At 43.4% G+C, this 16,467-nt stretch overlaps 1 protein-coding gene across 2 annotated transcripts in view; it reads left to right on the forward strand.

Moving 5' to 3' along the window:
* The first annotated feature begins 15,401 nt into the window (after nt 1-15,401).
* Nucleotides 15,402-16,467, forward strand: part of moxd1 (monooxygenase, DBH-like 1) — a 106,073-nt gene continuing 105,007 nt past the window's right edge. For both annotated transcript variants that reach the window (XM_063070721.1, XM_063070730.1), the window contains exon 1: nt 15,402-16,165. In XM_063070721.1, coding sequence (XP_062926791.1) covers nt 15,869-16,165 — 297 coding nt within the window. In that variant the 5' untranslated portion in view covers nt 15,402-15,868. The remainder of the gene's footprint in view (nt 16,166-16,467) is intronic.

The following is a 16,467-nucleotide window of genomic DNA, read 5'->3' on the forward strand; positions in this document are numbered from 1 at the left end:
TGGCAAATTTTTCACAGAAGGAGTTATTCCATTGCCATCTGGGCAGTGTCTTTACAAGACGGGTGACCCCAGCCGTTATCAATGCTCTTAGGAGTTTCTTTGCCTGGTGTCAATGGTTGCATAACCAAGACTTCTGATATGAACCAGCTGCTCACACAACCAACCACTACCTGTTCTCAAGGCTTCATGTGACCCTGATCAGGGGCCAAGAAGGTGCTACACCTTGCCCAAAGGTGAAATGGAAGCAGGCATGCGAAGTATCACAGAGGTAAGTGGGTAGAGTATGGAAAAGGGGAGAAAGATGGAGTCAATGTAGAAAGAATTTTGGTGGAGCAAACACATCCTAAATCATTGAGTTTGCCCTGTTCATGGATCTTGGGCAGGAGATAGCAAGTGGCTGGTTGGCCAATGATTTGCTGTAAATTACCCCTAGCTTTTATGAGTGGGAGGGTGAACAAGGTGTGGAGTTGTTGGGTAAATGGGAGAGAATATTTTATCGGGAAATAAATGAGAGAATAGGGTATCTTTGAGAATGGCATTCTTTTAGGTTGTAAGGAAATACGAAGCAAAATTTCTTTTAGTATATTATCTTGCTCATTATCCAATTTTGGTTGAGTATTATTTCTAACACTGACTACTTTTGCTTGTTCCTCTAGGTTAATCTCCAGCATCATCACAAACTAAAGGCAAGTCAGCATTGACTAAAGGCGTGAAAAGAAATTGTAAGTATGCATTTATTACATCAACCCTTCATCAGCATACCACCAAATTCTCCCCAATACCATCTGCCAGTGCCTGTGATTATTATTTGCATTCTGATTTTGTTATGCAACGAAGAAAATTACATCTATATCTATTCAGCCATCAACAATCTTCTTTAGCATTGCTAATTTGGGAGTAAATTTTATTTTTTGATACTGGATTTTATTATTATCCAATAAAACTGTCCCCTTTCATATACATGAAAGATATAAGACCAAAAGACCATGAAATATAGATAAGAGCACAATCAGGCCATTTGGCCCATCGAGTCTGCTTACTGTTTCATCATGGCTGATCCGTTTCCCCTCCCAGACCCAATCTCCTGCCTAGCAAAAATAGTGCTGCTTAGCAAAATATATTTGTTTTTACCCACAGTGTTACAAGTTTCATTTTGTCACTTTGTCTTGTAATGTTCCATTAACCCGAATGGCACATATAGTCAACCTGCTCAAAGATTATAGTATCCTTGGATCAACCTTCCACATTCCAAAGATGTATTGGTTAGTGTTAGTAAGTTGTGAGCATGCTGTGTTGGTGCTAGAAGCGCAGCCACACCTGTGGGGTGCCCCCAGCATATCCTCGGACTATGCTGATGCAAGTGATGCATTTCGCTGTATGTTTGATTTTGCAATATACATACGACAAATAAAGATAGTCTTTAATTTTAAAAGCAAGAAATTCAGTAGATGCTGGAAATCCAAAGCAAATCACACAAAATGCTGGAGCAACTCAGAAGCAGGGAGGGTATTTCCATTGTTAGGCTCAAATACCAGCCATGGCTATCCCTTGAGGTCGAGGATGATGGTCTTCATTCTGAAGGAGTGGCCCACAGAGCGAAGACGACTGTGCGTGTATTTGTTTAACGTGTACTTGATGTTGCACTCCAAGAAGCACACGATACTTCACAAATCAACCAACTGATTTCAATGGCATGGAGACCACGACAATTGGAGCTGATGGATTTGTTGCAGCCTTCATCTGCCTTCACAGCCATTGAAGTTGAAGTAACTTTGTCCGCCTGTTCCACCACTGAGGTCTTGGTTGGATTGTTCTTTGACAGGGACCTCACCCTGGACCTTACCGCCATGGGTGACCCTACCAGGAGCATAGCTCCAGACGGCATTACTCTCGGGGTCACCGGACCACACAAGCTTCTCCACCGTGACAAGGTGACAATCCATGGAGAAGATTCAAATACCACAGCCATTTTAAAACTATTTGGCATCCAACACAGTGTAAAGGAGAACAAAATAATTGTTACTCTAGACGCAATGCAGTACATACAAAACTCAATAAGATAAAGTAAATAATAAAAGAACCAATAAATATGAATACATAAAAGAGCTAATATACTGTACATGCATGACAACCCACACAAAAAGCTGGAGGAACTCAGCAGGTCAGGCATCAGCTATGGAAATGAATAAACAGTCGACATTTGGGCTGACACCCTCCTTCGGAACTGGAAAGGGAGGGAGAAGTAGGTAGGGGGAGGGGAAGGAGATTGGTTAGAAGATGATAGGAGAAGCCAGGCAGCTGGGAAAGGTAAAGGGCTGGAGAGGAAGGAATCAGAAAGGAGAGAAGAATGGACCACAGGAGAAAGAGAAAGAGGAGGAGAACCAGGAGGAGGTGATAGGTAGGTGAGAAGAGGTAAGAGGCCAAAGTGGGGAGTAGAATAAGAGGGGAGGAGGTGGGAATTTTTTTTTACCAGATGGAGAAATCAATATTCATGCCATCAGGGTGGAGGCTACCCAGATGAAAAATAAAGTGTTGCTCTTCCACCCTGAGGATGGTCTCATCATGGCCTAAGAGGAGGCCATGGACCAACATATTGGAACAGGAATGGGAATCAGAATTAAAATGTTTGACTACTGGGAAGTTCTGCCTTTGGTGGATGGAGCAGAGGTGCTCAATGAAGCCGCACCCCATTTTACAACAGATCTCACCAATGGAGAGGAGGCCATAGAAGGATCACCAGACACAATAGACAACCCCAGCAAGTTCACAGCTGAAGTATTGCCTCAACTGGAAGGACTCTTTGGGGCCCTGAATAGGGGTGGGGGAGGAGGTGAATGGGAACGCGTAACACTTTGAATGCTTGCAGGACAAGTGCCGAGAGAGAGATTAGTGGGGATGGACAAATGGACAAGGGAATCACAGAGGGACTGATCCCCGTAGAAAGCAGAGAGAAGAGGTGAGGCAAAGGTATGTTTGGTGGTGGGATTTTTTGGAGATGGTGGACATTACAGAGGATGACATAAGACCATAAGACCATGATGTAGGAGCAGAATTAAGCCATCTGGCCCATCAAGTCTGCTCTGCCAATCAATCATGGCTGATTCTTTTTTCCAGTTCCTGGCCTTCTCCCCATAATCTTTGATGCTATGTCCAATCAAGAACCTATCAACCTGCCTTAAAAACACCTAATGACCTGGCCTCCACAGCTGCATGTGGCAACAAATTCCACAAATTCAACACCCTTTAGCTAAAGAAATATTTCCACATCTCTGTTTTAAAAGGGTGTCCCTCTATTCCTAGGCTGTGCCCTCTTGTCTTAGGCTCTTCCACCATTGGAAACATCCTTTCCACATTTACTCTGTCTACCCCTTTCAACATTTGAAAGGTTTCAATGATATCCTCATTCATACGTTCCTCGTATGGTAACCATTTCATTCCTGGAATCATCCTTTTGAACCTCTTCTGGACCTCACCAATGCCAGCACATCTTTTCTAAGTTGAGGGGTCCAAAATTGTTCACAATACTCAAAGGTGAGGCCTCACTAGTGCCTTATAAAGCCTCAGCATCACATCCTTGCTCTTGTATTTTAGACCTCTTGAAAGGATTGCTACCTGTGCTAGGTGCCAGTGAGGGTAGGAATAGGATGCTCTGGAGGATGAACAAGTGGCTGAGGAACTGGTGTAGGGGGCAGGGTTTCAGATTTCAGGATCATTGGGACCTCTTCTGGGGCAGGTGGGACCTGTACAAGAGAGACGGGTTACACTTGAACCACAGGGGGACCAATATCCTCTCGGGGAGGTTTGTTAGTGCTATTGGGGAGGCTTTAAACTAGATTTGCAAGGGGATGGGAACCAGAGTGCCAGAGCTGACAGTGTGGCTGGGGGGAAAATAAATGATGTTAAAAGTTCAGGCAAATCCGCTGATAAAAAGGTTGTGAGTGGTGGTAAAAATCTTCTGAGGTGTATATATTTCAACGCTAGGAGTATTGCGGGGAAGGCGGATGAGTTGAGGGTGTGGATTGACACGTGGAATTATGACGTTATAGCAATTAGTGAAACTTGGCTACAGGAAGGGCAGGAGTGGCAGCTTAATATTCCAGGGTTCTGATGTTTCAGATGTGATCGAGACAGAGGAATGAAAGGTGGGGGAGTAGCATTGCTTGTTAGGGAAAATATTACAGCAGTGCTCAGGCAGGACAGATTAGAGGGCTTGTCTACTGAGTCCTTATGGGTGGAGCTGAGAAACAGGAAAGGTATGGCCACATTAGTGGGATTGTATTACAGACCACCCAATAGTCAACGAGACTTGGAAGAGCAAATCTGCAGAGAGATAGCAGGCAACTGCAGGAAACATAAAGTTGTGGTGGTAGGGGATTTTATTTTTCCATACATTGATTGGGACTCCCATACTGTTAGGAGTCTAGATGGTTTAGACTTTGTAAAATATGTTCAGGAAAGTTTTCTAAATCAATATATAGAGGGACCAACTAGAAAGGATGCAATATTGGATCTTCTGTTAGGAAACGAGTTAGGACAAGTGACGGAAGTCTGTGTAGGGGAGCACTTTGGTTCCAGTGATCATAACACCATTAGTTTCAATTTGATCATTGACAAGGATAGATCTGGTCCTAGGGTTGAGGTTCTGAACTGGAAGAAGGCCAAATTTGAAGAAATGAGAAAGGAGCTAAAAAGCGTGGATTGGGACAGGTTGTTCTCTGGCAAAGATGTGATTGGTAGGTGGGAAGCCTTCAAAGGGGAAATTTTGAGAGTGCAGAGTTTGTATGTTCCTGTCAGGATTAAAGGCAAATTGAATAGGAATAAGGAACCTTGGTTCTCAAGGAATATTGCAACTCTGATAAAGAAGAAGAGGGAGTTGTATGAAACGTATAGGCAACAGGGAGTAAATCAGGTGCTTGAGGAGTATAAAAAGTGCAAGAAAATACTTAAGAAAGTAATCAGGAGGGCTAAAAGAAGACATGAGGCTGCCTTGCCAGTCAAAGTGAAGGACAATCCAAAGAGCTTTTACAGGTATATTAAGAGCAAAAGTATTGTAAGAGATAAAATTGGTCCTCTTGAAGATCAGAGTGGTCGGCTACGTGTGGAACCAAAGGAAATGGGGGAGATCTTAAATAAGTTTTTTGCGTCTGTATTTACTAAGGAAACTGGCATGAAGTCTATGGAATTGAGGGAATCAAGTAGTGAGATCATGGAAACAGTACAGATTGAAAAGGAGGAGGTGCTTGCTATCTTGAGGAAAATTAAAGTGGATAAATCCCCGGGACCTGACAGGGTGTTCCCTCTGACCTTGAAGGAGACTAGTGTTGAAATTGCGGGGGCCCTGGCAGAGATATTTAAAATGTCGCTGTCTACGGGTGAGGTGCCGGAGGATTGGAGAGTGGCTCATGTTGTTCCGTTGTTTAAAAAGGGATCGAAAAGTAATCCGGGAAATTATAGGCCGGTGAGTTTAACGTCGGTAGTCGGTAAGTTATTGGAGGGAGTACTAAGAGATAGAATCTACAAGCATTTGGATAGACAGGGACTTATTAGGGAGAGTCAACACGGCTTTGTGCATGGTAGGTCATGTTTGACCAATCTATTGGAGTTTTTCGAGGAGGTTACCAGGAAAGTGGATGAAGGGAAGGCAGTGGATATTGTCTATATGGATTTCAGTAAGGCCTTTGACAAGGTCCCGCATGGGAGGTTAGTTAGGAAAATTCAGTCGCTAGGTATACATGGAGAGGTGGTAAATTGGATTAGACATTGACTCAATGGAAGAAGCCAAAGAGTGGTGGTAGAGAATTGCTTCTCTGAGTGGAGGCCTGTGACTAGTGGTGTGCCACAGGGATCAGTGCTGGGTCCATTGTTATTTGTCATCTGTATCAATGATCTGGATGATAATGTGGTAAATTGGATCAGCAAATTTGCTGATGATACAAAGATTGGAGGAGTAGTTGACAGTGAGGAAGGTTTTCAGAGCCTGCAGAGGGACTTGGACCAGCTGGAAAAATGGGCTGAAAAATGGCAGATGGAGTTTAATACAGACAAGTGTGAGGTATTGCATATTGGAAGGTCAAACCAATGTAGAACATACAGGGTTAATGGTAAGGCACTGAGGAGTGCAGTAGAACAGAGGGATCTGGGAATACAGATACAAAATTCCCTAAAAGTGGCGTCACAAGTAGATAGGGTCGTAAAGAGAGCTTTTGGTACATTGGCCTTTATTAATCAAAGTATTGAGTATAAGAGCTGGAATGTTATGATGAGGTTGTATAAGGCATTGGTGAGGCTGAATCTGGAGTATTGTGTTCAGTTTTGGTCACCAAATTACAGGAAGGATATAAATAAGGTTGAAAGAGTGCAGAGAAGGTTTACAAGGATGTTGCCGGGACTTGAGAAACTCAGTTACAGAGGAAGGTTGAATAGGTTAGGACTTTATTCCCTGGAGCGTAGAAGAATGAGGGGAGATTTGATAGAGGTATTTAAAATTATGATGGGTATAGATAGAATGAATGCAAGCAGGCTTTTTCCACTGAGGCAAGGGGAGAAAAAAAACAGAGGACATGGGTTAAGGGTGAGGGGGGAAAAGTTTAAAGGGAACATTAGGGTGGCTTCTTCACACAGAGAGTGGTGGAAGTATGGAATGAGCTGCCAGATGAGGTGGTAAATGCTGGTTCTTTTTTAACTTTTAAGAATAAATTGGATAGATACATGGATGGGAGGTGTATGGAGGGATATGGTCCGTGTGCAGGTCAGTGGGACTAGGCAGAAAATGATTCAGCACAGCCAAGAAGGGCCAAAGGGCCTGTTTCTGTGCTGTAGTTTCTATGGTCCTATGGTTCTATGAATGCTAACGTGGCATTTGCCTTCCTCACCACCAACACAAGCTGCAAGTTAATCTTAAGGGTGTTCTGCACAAGGACTCTCAAGTTCCTCTGCATCTCAGATTCCTGGATTTTCTCCCCATTTAGAAAATAGTCTGCAAGTTTATTTCTACTACCAAAGTGCATGACCATGCATTTTCCAACATTGTATTTCATTTGCCACTTTCTTGCCCATTCTCCTAATCTGTTTAAGTCCTTCTGCATCCTACCTGTTTCCTCAACACTACCTGCCTTTCCACCAATCTTCATATCATCTGCAAACCTCGCAACAACGCCATATATTCCATCATCTAAATCATTTATACGCAGTATTAAAAGAAGTGGTCCCAACACCGACACCTGCGGAACACCACTAGTCACTGGCAGCCAACCAGAAAGGGATCCTTTTATTCTCACTCACTGCCTCCTACCAATCAGCCAATGTTCTAACCATGTACATAACTTTCCTGTAATACCATGGGCTCTTAACTTGGTGAGCAGCCTCATGTGTGGCACCTTGTCAAAGGCCTTCTGAAAGTCCAAATATACAACATCCACTGCATCCCCTTTATTTATCCTACATGTAATCTCCTCAAAGAATTCCACCAGGTTTGTCAGGCAGGATTTTCCCTGAAGGAAACCAGGCTGACGTTGTACTATCTTGTGCTGTGTCACCAAGTACTCCATCACCTCATCCTTAACAATTGACTGGAACATCTTCACAACCACTGAGGTCAGGCTAACTGGTCTATAATTTCCTTTCTGCTGCCTTCCTCCTTTCTTAAAGGGTGGAGTAACATCTGCAGTTTTCCAGTCCTCTGGCACTATGCCAGAGTCCAATGATTTTTGAAAGATTTCTAATGCCACCACAATCTCTAACGCTACCTCTTTCAGAACCCTAGGGTGCAGTTCCTCTGGTCCGGGTGATTTATGTACCTTTAGATCTTTCAGCTTTTTGAGCACCTTCTCTCTTGTAACAGTAACTGCACCCACTTCTCTTCCTTCACACACTACAACATCTGGCGCACTGCTAGTGTCTTCCACAGTGAAGAATGATGCAAAATACTCACTTAGTTCATCAGCCATCTCCTTGTCCCCCGTTATTATTTCTTCTGCATCATTTTCTCGTGGTCCTACATCCACTCTCATTTCTCATGTTGGATGCAAAGGCTCATGGGGTGGCAGATAAGGACAAGAGGAATTATATCACTCTTAATTATCTCTGTAACCATAAGATAGAGGAGCAGAATTGGACCATTTGGCCCATTGAGTCTGCTCCGCCATTTCATCATGGTTAATCCAATTTTCCTCTCAGCCCCAACCTCCTCCTTCTCCTCATATTCTTTCATGCCCTGGCCAACCCCAGAAATGTTAATTCTGTTTCTCTTTACAAAAGTACTATCTCATTGGCCGAGTGTTTTCAGGATTTTCTGTTTTTGTTTCAGTTCATCAAGATTGCTTGGAGTGTCACAGTGGTGACCCAGTTTCAATCCTGGCCTTGGATGCTGTCCGCGTGGAGCTTGCACGTTCTCTGTGCAATCGTGTGTGTTTCCTCCACATACGCAGTTTCCTCCTACATGGAAAGGATGCCTGGGTGGGTAGCTAATAGCCACTGTCAGTAGATGAGTGTGAGTTGTGGCGGCAGAGACAGAAGTTGGAATGAGTTAATGGGAGTGTGGTTAAAATAAAATGAGATCAAAGCAGGACGGGTGCTTGAAAGTGAACGCAGACTTTGTAGAATGAGCGATCTGTTTCCATGATCTCTGATGCTGATTCAAACAAGCAGGCAGCCTCATTGTGACTCATTCATTCCATCTTTGGTCAAGTGACAGGCTGGTTTATGGCAGACAACCTTCAAAATAATAATAATAACCAGCTGCTGCTGAACAACATCACTGCCGTGGTGCACACTGCTTTTCATACATATTCTCACCAAGTCAGTCTGTACAGAAATGTCAGCAAACTAACAGAGCAATGCTGGCTCGAAAACAAATCCTTTTGATACTCCTGAGGAATTACTGCTCGCAAAATGTTTCTGTGCTGTGAATTACTTGATAGTGACAGCATGTTAACCTGTGGTATGAAGTCAATCATAAATGACAATGTATGCAGCGCAGAAGATATCACTGTGAGCTTCTAAGCTTCCTGTGTTCCAAAATAAGAGCCTTACATGACTCCACTTGCAAATATTCTGCATTAGTCTGGGAGATAAATGCAGTACATATGCAAAAGGAGTAATGCAAGTAGTACTGTACATTTATAGTCCATTTACATTCTACTACGTATGATGTAACCGGCATAAGCACCAGCCTGATGGGCCTGGAAGTAAGTGTGTGTATGTGTGTGTGTGTGTCTGTGAGAGAGAGAAAGAGGCACAAGTGTGAGTGTGAGAGAGACAGAGGGACGAGTGAGTGAGTGTGTGTGTGTATGTGTGTGTGTGTGTGTGTGTGTGTGTGTGTGTCTGTGAGTGTGAGAGAGACAGAGGGACAGGTGAGTGAGTGTGTGTGTGTGTGTGTGTGTGTGTGTGTGTGTGTGTAGGGTGGGGTAGTTAATTATAAAATGAGATTCTAAAAGCAAAAAAAAACCTGCAGCTTTCAGCTGAAAATCTAAAACAGAAATCAGAAAGTGCTGCAAATGTTCAATAGTTTTTATGGACATATATGCTGAATCCAAATTTCAGAGAGATGAACATACTGTACATACTGAATCAACATTTCAAAATGACCGAAAGTGAGCAGATTTTAACCTGCAGAGAAGGGGAAGACATGGACAGAATGAAGAAGATATTCATGGAGGGGTTGGAGACCAAGAGAGATTTGATACCAGTCATGATGGGACGAGCTGAAGGAGGAGAGTAATTGCTGATGATCTATTAGTCTTGGCAAGCAATTAAACTTCTCTGACTTCGTCGCACCATCACCTGACATAGTCACTCTATCAGAAAACTCGAAGCAGGTGGTCTTGGAAGAACTGACCGTCTGGGGAGCCGTTTCAATGTAAGAAAGCCAAATACTGGAAGTTGGTAGGGCTGTGTCAGAGACAGAAATGAGGCCATAAAGTGAGCCTGCAGAGGTGGGGTGTAAAGGTGTCGCTGACTGCTCACTGTGCAGAACCTACTCTCTCCTTGGCGTTAGAGGGGCTGCAAAGAAAAGAGCCATCTGGACCGTCACAGAAGCTGCTGAGCGAGCCACCAGATGGTTCTGGATCAAGAGGTGTGACTCATCGACCGCTGCTGGTGGGACACAAGCCAGGGTCTGATCAACCTTGGCTGGATTGCCTGGGCGAGAGTGTCTGATGTTGAAAGACCTGAATACCTGATGGCCCAAGGTTACATCACTGATGATGTGTCCCAGCGTATCCTAGGATGCATCTCAGCATTAGAGGAAGTGCAAGTTGAAGCAGATGAATGAAGACTGATGAGAGCGGGGGCTTTAAAAAAGGTAGTGCTGGAACCTGAGACACAGAATATTGTGGGGAGTGAAAATTTGAAATAAAATCTCTAGTACATCAGCCAGTACCTCTGGGAAAAGAAGATCTTGAGTCTATGTTGCCAGTTGATGACCTTTTGGAGGAACTAACCAGTTGTAATATGAACAAAAAGGTTGATTATCTGTAAGGGCTGACTTCAGAATTGAACATTGACAGCTGTAGTTTGCCTAGTCAGACGAGCAGGCAATCTGCTTGAGACCCATATGCATCAGCAACTGGATATCCTGATATTATCCTTTTTTACACTTTACTGGAATTAAATTCTGGACATAGCAGCCCTGGGAGAGAGAAATGGGTGTGTGTTATCTTGCCCCTGTTGAGAGTAAGCCACTACTTAGCCTCCTTCATACTCTTGCATCACACATTTTGGATCTTGGAAATACACTGCATGCCATCTCATCTTAGAAAGAAGGATCTTCACGGTTTGCTGTCATGGCATTCTCTTCAGTTTTTGCCCTTATTTTCCACTTTAACATAAGCAATAAGAACATCATTAAAGTTGAGAAGGGTGAGCACTTCCTGTGGAAAGTATTATTCTTTGTTTCACTTGGGAATTGGACTGAAGGGAGTTGCATGGTGCAGGAAACTGGAGTTGTATTTCATATCCTGGCCAAACATTAAACTTTGTTTTTATGTTGTAACCCATCTTCCAATAAGGAAAGTGGCTGCTTCTCCAATTTCGCTCAGTTGTGTTGCAAAATGGTGGGCATTCTGAATGAGCTGCTGGTGGGTCAGCTCTTGGCCTAGTAAACTATTCAAAGCACAGGTCCAATACACACTCAATTGCAACTTCATGAGACTGGATAACATTTAACACTGTACCAGTTAATTCTACTTGAAAGAGGTCTCTTAGCTTTTTCAATGCTCTCCTAGTTGGTTGCACTTACAGTTGCTGTAGTTTTATCAGGTTCACCCCAAAATCATACTTAAACTGAGAGACCTGCTTTCCAGTAAAGTAGAACACAGGTTAAAACAACACATACAAAATGCTGGAGCAACTCAGCAAAAAGGCTGGACCTGTCCTTGGCTACAACCCGGACTCTTTAGCGTTAGGGGCGGAAATAAACTGTTATCCATTATGGACAAGTAGGTAGGAGTAGGTGGAGAGTAGGTCATACTCTCCATGACCTACTGAATAAGCAGTGGAGCACCTTTTCGAAAAAACTCACTCAACACTGCTGTCACAAGGATTGGTACAGAAATCTTTCCCACCAAATGCAATAAGCATATACAAGAGTTCATCTCTGTGTGACAGGAGAACACACATCATAGAACAATAGTCTCTGTTTTATCATTTTGTACATTATATTGCACATTGGTAAATTATTATTGTGTATATTGTTATTCTGTACTTTATTATTAGTTAAGTCTGCAATCTGCTAAGTGTGTTTTTAAATGTTTCTACAGTAACAAAAGAATTTCCCACTCGGGATCAATAAAGTACTTATTGTTTTTTTATTTGTTGTGATTATGTTTTTTATGATTGCAAGACATTAAGAACTTAAAGTACTGTAGGTCTACCCCATCAGCGAGTTGCTCTTTGGTGGAGAAACTGAAGGAGCTGGACGGTGTGGATCATGCTGCTGCCTATGCCAGAGAGACATCAGAGGGGTCGGTGACTGAAGGAAGAGTGTAGATTAACAGAGACTGATCGTCTTAGTCGCTTTTTTAGTGATCACAAGACCCTGTTGGACATTGCTAATGTGGAATGCTGCAAGTCCAATTCATTGATTTATTGGCGGACGGCTGGGGAACTGCGGGGCCTCGGTTGTAGTGAGGACTAAGCTGCAGTGTGACCTGTTCACAACCGCCCGGGAGAGAGGCGTCAGAGGTGGTGTAGTGTGGCATTCAAGCTGGAATCAGTGCTATCTCCCGATGTTTGCTCAGCAGAAGACAAGCAATACTGTGGTTGACTGCACATGGATATTTATGTATGGTTGAATAACAATTAAACTTGAACTTGAAAATGAAAGGTCTTGTAGTAGTGCTTCCTCCTAGCCCCAAGGATCTGGGTTCAATTCTGACCTCACTTGCTGTCCATGCAAGGGTTTGCTCATACTCCCCTTGATTGTGTTGATTTCCTACAGGTATTCCAGCTTCCACCCACATTCCAAAGAATGCTATTATGGTATTGACTTTTGTAGTTGTGTAGGTCAATAGAAGGCATACAAGAGTAAGATAGATCAACTGGTTAAGTGGTGTCACAACAACAACCTTACATTCAACATCAGCAAGACCAACGGCAGGCTGGTGGCACAGTGGCATCAGCACCAGACTCCAGAGCGAAGGCTCCCGAGTTTGAATCCAAGTCGGGCCGCCCCCCGAGCATGTTTTCCATCCATGCCGGGTTGAGCGTCGAGCTAGCCACTCGGCCTCGTAAAAAAAAACAAGGGTCGAGTCAGGAATGTTCATATCGTGAGCCAGTTAATCCGACAGGAGACCAATCCTGACACCACGCGCCAGACAAGAATGGCTGACCGTCTGATATGACATGCTAGGAAGGGAGCAAGACCAAGACATTGATCGTGGACTTAAGGAAGGGGAAGTCTGGGGAATACACATCAGTGTTCATTCAGGATGGAAAGGGTGAGCAGCTTCAAGTACCTTGGTATCAACATCTAAGAAACTATCCTGGGCCTGACATATTGATGCAATCATGAAGAAACCATGCCAGCCTCTGTACTTCATTGGGAGATTGAGGAGATGTAGTATGACACCACGGGCTTGCAAATTTCCACAGATTAACGATGGAGAGATTCTGACTGGTTGCATCACTGACTGCTACAAAGGCTGCAATGCACAGGATTCCAAGAGGCTGCAGAGAGCTGTAGACTCACCCAGCTCCATCACAGACACAAGCCTCCCCACCTTCAAAGACATCTTCAAAAACACCGTAGGAAGGCAGCAATCATCATTAAGGATCTGGGACAAGCCCTGTTCTTGTTATTACCATTAGGGCAGAGGTACAGGACCCTGAAGAAACACAATCAGCATTATAAGAGCAGCTTCTTTCCCTCTAACAATCATAGTTCTAAATGCTTCAAGAACTCATGAAGGCTATTTGGCCATTTTGCTTTAGCACTGTTTATTTATTGTAACTTGTAGTAATGTTTTATGTCTCACTCTGTACCGCCACCACAAAACAACACATTTCATGACATATGCCACTGATAATAAACCTGATTTTGCTTCTGAACATCCAAAGTGGACTTAGTAGGCATTCATAAAAGGTAATAATTTTCAGATCAAAAATAGGAAATAGAGATCAAAGGAATTGCTTCCCTGGGAACTCATATAGATTGAAAGGACCAAACAGCCTCTTTCTGTGTCAATATAAGACAATTGCCCTCTGTTTTGGAACAACATCAACCCTGGCCATCACCCCTCCTGAAAAGCTTGCCTTCATGAGAAAATACTTTCCACTGTCCACAAAGATGAACTACACATTGCAATTCATTCCAGGCTTTTCAACCATTTGCTGTGCTCTCCATAACAGCAATCAAATTAGGTCATTCATCTCCTCGAAACTGCTCTGGAATTAAAATTGATGTGACAGAACTTCATCAATCAGTTTAGATGCACAATTCTAATAAATCTGTCAATCTTTTTTTTAGCTTTCATTTTAGTGAGTATGGTTGTGAATTTTATTTTTTAACTACCTGATTTTCCCTAATATCAACTCTAAATGGCCAAATTCTAATTGTATTGTTTTGCCCCTAATTTTGAATTCTTCCACTAGAGGAAGCAATTTTTATCTACTCTATTGTCAACACTTCAGTTAGATCATCAATTAATCTTAGAGAGTGCTTTCCTAATTTAATTATTTAATGCCTGTATTGATCTGGTGAATTCATTACAACTTGCAAATTTCTACATATCACAAGCAATGCCTCAGAAAGGCAGAATCCATCACTAAGGACCCCACCCCCACCCCACCACCCCACCACCCCACCACCCAGGATATGCCCTCTTCTCATTGCTACCATCGGGAAGGAGGTACAGAATCCTGAAGGTGCATACTCATTGATTCAGGAACAGCTTCTTCCCCTCTGCCATCCAATTTCTGATTGGACATTGAACCTCTGAACCTATCTCACTACTTTTTAATTTCTTTTTTTAATGTTTTGCACTACTTATTTAATTTAACTATTTAATATATATAATTTAATATGTATCTTTTCTCTCTCTGCATTGAAAGATAGCAAAGTGGGAACTCTTCTGCACTGATATAGTTCTTCCTGACATCACAGGAAGAAAAGTCTCAATGGGGAAAAAAAGATTAAGGATATGAGGAGTGAAAATATCTAATGAAATTGAAGTTTTGAACATTTAATCACACTTAAATGTTTGAGTATATTTTAATAATTAAATTAAAATAAACTTTATCTAGTGTACAAGAGAACTTTACTGGGGTTGTTCTGATGAGTGAAGCACCAACCTTGGGAAGGATAACAATGGGTCGCATGTAGTCGGTTCTCCATTTATGCATCTAACAGCTGCTGTGCACAGTGAAGTTATTGTTTATGTGCAGATGGATATGGGGCTATTCCAAATATCAATGGCAATTCTGAAGACAGGACGTTGGTTTGCAGGAAGTTCTGGGAGGGAAATTGTAATTGCAAAGGGCAAAGAATATCAAAAACAACTTCCTTTAAAAAAATTGAGTATGCCATTTTGTCATATGTGATACTCAATATTTGTCATTTGTCATACTCAATATTTGTTTATTGCATTGATTTTTAAACTTACTTTAAAGTTTTTTTGTTATTGAATGTGGAAAGAGTAATATCATACTCAATATTTCCATATTCAATAACAAAAATAACTTTAAAATAAGTTTAAAAATCAATGCAATAAACAAATCCAGGAATACTTGAATGTTGATTATGTTACTTGTCTCTATATTAGATCAGTATCTGGGCTGGGTTACCTGTACTTTGGGGGCAGGCAGTTATGTTTTCAACCTATTTTGTGCGAGCCTGCCTATTTAGCTTCATGTGACGACTTGAAGCCGAACGCTTAGGAAGCGCAGTAGCCGGGACGAGGGCAGAATTTGACCGAGTCACAGAGTGGGCATGCCCACATCTGCCCGGCAACACATTGATTGGCGGTAAGCCCTGCCTTTGCTGACACCGATTTTCCTTCGCATGGGACAGGCTTTCAGAGAGAATCGGACTTGCTGTCAGATTCCTATCACGCACGGCCACTGGCTGGGGGCAGGGAACCAGGGGAGCTCTGATAACTTCCATCAGCTCGCCCATCTGTCCGTGGCTGGAAACCCCGCCGAGAAGCGGACGGACTTCGGTCGTGCGTCCTCTTGCCACAGGCGGGACCTTTGGTGCTGCGCTCGCAGAAGCCACACATGCTCGAGGAGATTTAGACGCCAGCTGAGAGGGGAGGAAAGGGATGCTCTTTTTGCTGGGGGGCTAACCGTTGTGAGAACGCGTATCTCTCTCTCTCTCTCTCTGACTTGAAGGTACAGTACTTCCAGAAGCGCGTTTGAGGGCTGAGCAAGCGGCATGGTGTCAAGCTGTCTCTGGTGCCTTGTTCTGGTGGCTGCGCTTCTACTGAAGTTGTTTCCTGGCGCGGCTGCAGCCACCGCGGGCACCTGGGCGCGGAGAACCTTCGTCCACCACGCCGTGCTGGACGCTAACGGCAAGTACCACCTCAGGTGGAAAGGCGACAACACCAGCATCACCTTCGAGGTGGAGGTGGAAACCAGGGGCTACGTTGGATTTGGGATCTCCCCGACGGGGTCCATGGCTCAGTCGGACATGGTGATTGGAGGTGTTGCAAATGGACGCCCGTATCTTAAGGTAAGGATTGCCGATCCAACCCCCGCGTGGACAGGTGAAGACACGTTTCCGCGGTGCAGACAGTGGATAAATTCTGCGTGTAGGCGGATTCCCACGGGTTTCTGTGCCAGAACTTTAAAGCGGTTTGCCTCCCTAACTGTTGGATTTGTTTGAATGCCTATCGCGCTGTTTAATGCAAAACTGTAAAACCAGCATAAGACTGAGTGAGACCCCGCTGCTCAGAACGGGACGATAGATCAATAGCGGCTCAATGGGTAGCACACTTGGAGTCAGAAAGTTCCTACAGTGTAGGGGATACAACT

This window comes from Mobula hypostoma, chromosome 2 (genome assembly GCF_963921235.1).
Source record: "Mobula hypostoma chromosome 2, sMobHyp1.1, whole genome shotgun sequence".
Taxonomy (NCBI): Eukaryota; Metazoa; Chordata; class Chondrichthyes; order Myliobatiformes; family Myliobatidae; genus Mobula; species Mobula hypostoma.